This window comes from Amphimedon queenslandica, unplaced genomic scaffold (assembly GCF_000090795.2).
Source record: "Amphimedon queenslandica unplaced genomic scaffold, v1.1 AMPQUscaffold_12642, whole genome shotgun sequence".
Lineage (NCBI taxonomy): Eukaryota > Metazoa > Porifera > Demospongiae > Haplosclerida > Niphatidae > Amphimedon > Amphimedon queenslandica.
The window spans coordinates 3,852-11,507 of NW_003547122.1; the positions used below are offsets into that span (position 1 = coordinate 3,852).

The following is a 7,656-nucleotide window of genomic DNA, read 5'->3' on the forward strand; positions in this document are numbered from 1 at the left end:
TATTATTATCATTGTTATGACTTTACATCATTTATGAGAGACAGCATTGAATAGACATACTGAAGAAATATCAACTATCCTGATGACAAGTGAAATTAATACTAGTCTTGACACAAGTCCTTGTTCAAGAATCTGTGAGCTAAGAGTGTCCATCTTCCCTGCTATTCCTGTTCTTTCAGGCTGTTGTCATTCATATTATCATTGCATATCATACATGAATTGTTTGTTTTTTAAAATAAAATAAAATCACACACTTGATAAAACAGTAACATGTAAGATTAATACCTTCTTTTAGCTGGAAACCTCCAGTAAAGTATTGCAGTAGTCATTCCAAGCATAGCTTGGTAAAAAAATAACTTGCTTCTTCCAGAGCTCCAGATCCATAGATAATATACTGTACTCTATTATCTATGGCAGATCTGAGCATGCGCGACCACACCCAAATTTTGGAGCACATGCTTCTTTAATTAACAAAATGGCTGCATGCACTGAGCTAAGATAGCTCTATCCAGCAGTCACAGTATCATTTTTTCTTTACTTGAAGAATGATCTGATGGGACATGGACCTGCGCATAGACTTTTGGAGTAGATTGGTGTAAGAATTATCCTTGTAGCACCAACCAATACTGAGATACACACCGACAACGGGATTGACAGGACTTGATGATGATGAAGAAGATGATGAAGATGAAAAAAGGTGGCTGAACAAAACGGCCGGTTCGCTGATTTTTTAATTTCCTCTTAGACAGGGCCTAGAGCCACGCTAGTTGTACCATTGGAGTCCTTTGGTCAAGATAAGGTCCTCTATAAAGTCTGGTAAGCATAGGAGCTCGTTTTCCCGGTATAGCAAGGCTGCAAAAGTCGTGGCAGCCATTTTGTTTGGGGGTGAATCCTACTTAGTAACGCTACCGCGTTACTATAGTACAGGGACTTTGGCCCGATTTTTGAGTAACTTTTAAAATTCATAAAAATCCATATTTGATTGGAATCAGCTCAAACTTTCTACGCAACATAAGTACATGTATATGCATCAGAAAATGTAATAAAAATGAAGAATTTTCACTTTGTCATTTTTGATGAAATTTGGACAATGACCCTGTACTATAATAGTACAGGGACTTTTGTCCGATTTTGGAGCAACTAATAGTACAGGGACTTTTGTCCGATTTTGGAGCAACTTTAAAAATTCATAAAAAATTTATATTTGATTAGAATGAGCTCAAACTTTCTCCACAGCATAAGAGCATGTATATGCATCAGAAAATGTAATAAAAGTGGAGAATTCTCTCCTTTTCATTTTTGGCAAAATTTGACCAAAATGTACATATACATGTACATGTATATCTACATTTTTCTAGTACCACTGTACCACATTTTAACTTCAATTTATTTTATTTTCATAGCCTGGTCAAGATGAATACGACTTGGGTACTAATCCAGACGACAGTGATGATGATGATCTTAACATGGGAACTAAACTAACACTAAGAGAGCAGAAACAAACCAGAGCTAGTTACAATCCTTATGATACCATGCCCATTGATGGGACACTCTCCTTCACCTCTCCTCCTCCTCTTAGTCACCCTCCACCCATCCCACCTCCACCCCCTATGGGTAAGCATTATTGTTATTATTATTATTGTTATTATTATTATTACTAATAAAAATAATGATAATTTACAATATTTTTATTGTTTTAGCTATCATTAATTTATCACTATTATTGCATGACTTGCAAGGATAAAATTTTGGCAATTTTTGCATTTTGATAATCGTTAAAAACCAGCTAATTTGTACCACTGTATGTGTCCTTAATGATACTAAATTTGTCAAATTTGCCGCATTAAAATTCACTAAATTTAGCACAGTAATTTATCAAAATTTTATCTTTCAAAAATTACCAGCACATGTACATGTATACATGTATGCCTACTCTTCATGTATTTTTTATTTTTATTTTTAGATGAGCCTACATACGATGTTGCTGAAGGTATAGAAGACGCTCACGGTCACGTCACTCAACCTCTTCCTCCCAGTCGAGACCACGCCCCCAACCACACCCCTTCATCCTTAAACCCTAAACAAAGCAAGCAATCCATATTTGATGATTATGCCGTTTTAGAGCAAGATTCGGCCGAGCAAGCACCATCATCCACGCCCCCTACAACTCGTCCCACCCCTCCAACAACTCGTGCAACACCTCCTACATCTCGTGCCACGCCTCCTACTTCTCATGCCACGCCTCCTACTTCTCATCCCACTCCCACTGCTAGTGTTCCTGATCCGCCCCCACAAGAAGAAGACTATCAGTTAATCACGATAAGGCAGCAACCTTCGATCGATCGCGATGAGCTCCAGATTGATATAATACCCGAGCAGCCTATTTATAGTAACAATGACGTCATCACCGATGATCCTATTTATGGTAACAATGCTATCGATGATTGTCCTGATTATGATGACCCCTCAAACCTCTCCCCTCCTCCGATTAACCCGACACAATTGGGAGATTATGATGATCCTGATATTATACTGAACTCTGCAGGTAAAGATGATTAATCCATTCTCTTTATTACAACGAGAGAGGGAGAGAGAGAGGGAGAGGGGGGAGGGAGGGAGGGAGGGAGAGGGAGAGAGAGAGGGGGAGGGAGGGAGAGAGAGAGAACACATAATTTGTTTGTGTTAATAATCATTTTTACATGCAATTAAGTGTAGACTGTTTTTAAATACAAATATCACGTTTACATGTACATGTACATACACTTGTACTTGTACATGTAAACGTTTATGTACACGTACATGTACAATGTACGTTGATATGCATGGGCTTACTTTATTTGGCATTCACCATTTGTTTGTTTACATTCAACTCAAACTGCAGATGTAAAGCATTACTTATATAGTCACGCACTACACACATACTTAAAATACTATACAGCTAATAGTGCATGTACATGTAATTATTTATTGATTTATATCTGTGTTGAAGCTGATTAACAATGATGAATGAAGTGATTATTGTGGCTGTGAATGGAACTCTTCCTATGCTACTTGTACACTAGCTGATACCTTTAATAAATTGAAATTAAATGTACTTAAATAATCTTTGTTAGATCTTGAAATATATTTTGGTTTAATGACACCTACAGTAGCTATACTGTAGGCTAAATATGAGAGACCAAAAATGAGAGATTTCAGGAGACCGTGACCAAATATGAGTCTCCTAAACTCCCTTTAGAACTAATAGTAGGTATCATTTCTATAATTGATTTTGAAAAAACAGTTATAGTTATAATAATAATATTATTATAATACTGTTGTTGTTATTATTGATGTTGTTATTAATGGTGCTGTTATTATTGATGTCGTTGTTGTTGTTTTAGGTGCTGATGATGTAGATGGTGGTGAGCCTCCTCCTCCTTCTTATCGTGACATTGTTCAGAACCCTCCCCCTCCCTCCCTTCCCCTCTCCGATCAGTTTGAAAACAACATTTATGCAACACCACTCGATGATTGTAAGAGAGAGTGTGAATGTTAACAATGAATGATAAACTAATGTACATGTACATGTAACAATATTGGTGGGGAATTTGGAATTGATATTGTGAAAATTGTAGTTTGTAAAGTAGAAGTTGCCATCATTAAATCATACATGTACATGTACAGTATATCTAATTTTGATATGTTTTTTACACATGGCTGCTAACCTGCCATCTGCAAAACAAAATGTGAAATGCTGAACTTAATTCCTGTCGATAATCTTTACCCTCTCTGTCTCCCTCTCTCCCCCCCTCTCTGTCTCCCTCCCTCTCTTTCTCTTTTTAGCTCCTCCTCCTCTACCTGACGTTGATCCTTTTGCTCCCCTCAGTCTCCAGTTATACTTCCATGGCTGCATATCCCGTAATGATGCTGAGATGTACGTACAAGATGATGGGGATTTCCTTGTTCGTGAGAGTATGAACAAACCAGGACAGTTTGTACTGACTGGTAAAGCCAACAGGAGAGCACAACACTTACTGCTAATAGATAAGAATGGACGGGTAAGCCAATGATTATTCTGATACTAGATATTGTTTAAGGACACCTAGGGCTAAATATGAGATATACAAAAAGCTTAAAATGGGGAGATTTTAGGAGACCTAGACCAAATATGAGACCAAAAGTCTCCTAAACTCCCTCAGTGATGATGACATAAATATAGTACATGTACTATTGCATGTACTTGTAATAATAGTATAAAGGTTATAGAGGACGTTTGAGCTATTGGCTAAAATAAAATACTGTTTACTTCCTAAAATAAAATTGTTTACTTCCTGTTCTTGTTCACACTTTAGTTAACACCTTGTAGGTGTGAACAACATGTTTAAATTTTTCCAGTTATGCTTTTACTTTGATTTATCATTATAGCTTATAGTTACAATGATAATAACAATAATACGAGCAATAATACAAAGTGTGGAGGGAAAAATAATGCCTACATGTAATATGCTATTGCATATAGCACCTTAAATATGCAAGTATTTTTTCTAAATATTATTTTACTTATAGTCTAAATGGTTTCTTATGCATGTACATGTACATTTACATCCACATTTATAATTCTTTAGGTTAAATCAAAGGACAAAGAGTTTGAGAGTGTCCCTCATCTTGTCAAGTTTTTCCACGATAGAGTCTCACCTCTGACCATTGGGAACTGTGAAGTGTTTCTTAAAAGACCAATTGAACACAAATAATGATAATAATAATGAATTATTATTTTAAAAATAATAATTACTGTAGTTAATTTTCTTTCCTTCTTTCTCGATAAAATTTAATTATTGTCCATGTTTGTGGTATTACAATAATTATTATTTTTTATTTTTTATTTGTATTGCTCAGTCAATAAATTGTCCTGTGTATTCATCAGTGTGTGGCTATTATTAATTTTTATTCTTGTTAATAATTAATTACATGTATTGCTATTATTTATTGAATAATTATACCAAACTTGATAAAACCAGTCACTAAATGTCAATCGGAAGTAGGTGTGGTTTTCTGATGTGTTGTATGTTGGTCCCAGGTTGGGTGAGATTGAAGGGGGCGTGGTTACCATAAGGTTTTGGAAGAGGTAAGTCTGTCCGTAGGTATTATAACGCTACCACGCTACTGGACTTTATCCAATTTTTGAGCAACTTTAAAATTTTTTTAAAAATCTAAATTTGATCAGAATGAGTTTAAACTTTATACTTAAAATAATTCTCTACTTTTAATTTTTGGTCAAGTTTGACTAAATACTATAGTCTCAGTAGTACTGTAGCATACCAAAAATTAATCTCAGTGGAGCTATGGGGCACCCCATATGGAACAAGTTTACAAATTTGCAAGAAGCACTATGCCAAATCCTATGTGAAACCCTGTACATTATTACACTTATTAGTCTCCAATCTTATTAATGTTGTCTGACTCTCATTACATTATCTCCATTATATTATTGGGCTGAGCCCCACTAATTGTCTCGTTTGTTTGTATGCATGTAACTACACAGCCAAGAGTTAGCATGTATGATACAAGACCATAGGCGGCTGCAGGCCTAGGCATTGGGGGTCATTGCTTAGGTTAAAAATTAGACCAGAAGCAGAAACAATGCTATTTAACCCTTTTACCACACCCCTTTAATTAGAAATGTCTAGGCTGAGTTGGACTTCTGCAGCTGCCAAAGTACAAGACACTGCCCAAAATCAATGAATAGAGCCTGATTACAGTATTGATGCAGCCTAACAAGTATCATTGCTGAATCATGCATGTTGCTCTGGCTGAACCAGTATGAATTCCAGCATGATTGTATCAAGGCTGATAGATCCAGCTAGGCTCATTGCCATATTAGCTGCCCAACATCCATGATTCAGGATGCATTAGACCGGATCAGGGCTGACATCATTCATGAATCAATCATAAACTCTTGGCTGTGTATGTACCGTACTCGCCCCAAATAACGTAGAAATTTACCTCTTATTACATATCTCAGGTGGTGCATTGTTTAAATAATGGATAATGGGGCCCACAAGAACACAAAAATTAATGGCGATCAACACACAGGAAGAAGTCATCATGAGTATTCTAGCAACCTGATATGGCAAACACACAGTTCAAAGACTTCTCCAACAGCTTGAGAAGGTTAAAGATGCAATAAAGTAACTATGAAACTCCTTTTTGTTGACATAATAGCTATAAACAAACTGTAAAAATCAAGCAAATGTCAGTTTCTGACTGACTTGCAAACTTTCTACTGTATTCTACATCTGATGCCATCAGATGTAGATTACAGTAGAAAGATTGCCAGTTGCTTTAACTCTAAGAGCTTTTTACACTGACTTGCAAATGCCATTAGTCTGATGTCAGCTAGTGTAAAAGCTCTTAAAGTTAAAGCAAGTTAAGCCTTAACAGGCTCTTTTGGGCAACAAAGATTTTCAAGTTATTTCATTTCAAAGTCATTTCAAAGATATAGAATATATCTATATCTTTGAAGCTGAAATGAATACTAAACTCAACCAAAGGCTAACTTAATCCAGTGACACAACTACATCTAATAGATTGATTTTGTTCATTTTTGTCATTGACAACTTGAAATAAACTATTAAAAATTTTAATAGCTTATTATTTTCACAAAGCTTGCTCGTGCTCGCCCCATAATGTTTTAAACATCGTCCTAGTAATTATGTCTTGTTCAACCTCTCTCCCTCTATCATCCTTTAGGTTAATAGTGTTGATGGATCATATTGTTCACAATGTGGGCAGCTCAACATGCAGCATTGTGTAAAGTACTCACTACATGTCATCAAGTATCTCTGTAACAAGAGTGTACTCTTTAAATCAATAGACCACTAACATACAGATAGACACTGTATGCATATACTGACTGTAACAAAATGCACTGATTCCTCAATTTCAGCTGTTCTATTGTACATTTTGTGTATTGTGAGATTATTACTAATATTGTTATTTAATAAAAAATTGAATGTAGCTATCACACCTATTATTTCCATATTTGGAGGATGATGAGTAGCTCACGCATTATTACTGAACCTCCCAGCGGTAAAACAAGATGAGACCATAGATATTATAGACTACGTAACAAAGCTAAAACTATAGAATTGTTTATACACTTAAAGTAATATGATATTATAGTAGTACGTGACATGTATATAATTAAATCAGTAGTGTAGTAGTAATGCAGATTGCTTGATTATATATATAGGTTTGAAGCAATCTGCACTAGTAGAGCTACTACTATTGATCTAATTATACATGTCACACACTACTACAATATTATATTACTTTCAGTGCATAAACAATTCATAGGCTTAGCTGAATCTCATTTCACACTGAGTGAATGTACTAGTCAGTACAGACAGTAGCTATGTCTCTCCTGTTAGTGGTTGTTCTCTTATTCTTCAGTAGCTCCTGCAGTGTCTCCTCTGGTCAGTATTATGTGTCTGATGACTGCAGTTCAGTTACTCAGTCACCTTGTAATCCTTTATCAGTGTATGCTGGGGATATGTCTCAATACAATAACACCATCTTCTACTTCATTAGAACTAGTGTCATTAACTTTAATGTCCACAATGGACTCAGTACAGAATATAACTCTACATGGACTGGACCAATCTCCTACTTTTC

At 35.7% G+C, this 7,656-nt stretch overlaps 1 protein-coding gene across 1 annotated transcript in view; it reads left to right on the forward strand.

The window, feature by feature from the left end:
- LOC105314702 (proline-rich extensin-like protein EPR1) overlaps window positions 1–4,786 on the forward strand; it is a gene marked incomplete at its 5' end in the record, with an annotated part of 8,373 nt that extends 3,587 nt beyond the window's left edge. The window contains 5 exons of the mRNA XM_020003479.1: window positions 1,404–1,614; window positions 1,964–2,545; window positions 3,384–3,515; window positions 3,826–4,040; window positions 4,608–4,786. Of these exons, the coding sequence (XP_019859038.1) occupies window positions 1,404–1,614; window positions 1,964–2,545; window positions 3,384–3,515; window positions 3,826–4,040; window positions 4,608–4,733 (1,266 nt within the window). The remainder of the gene's footprint in view (window positions 1–1,403; window positions 1,615–1,963; window positions 2,546–3,383; window positions 3,516–3,825; window positions 4,041–4,607) is intronic.
- Between the last annotated feature and the right edge of the window lie 2,870 nt (window positions 4,787–7,656).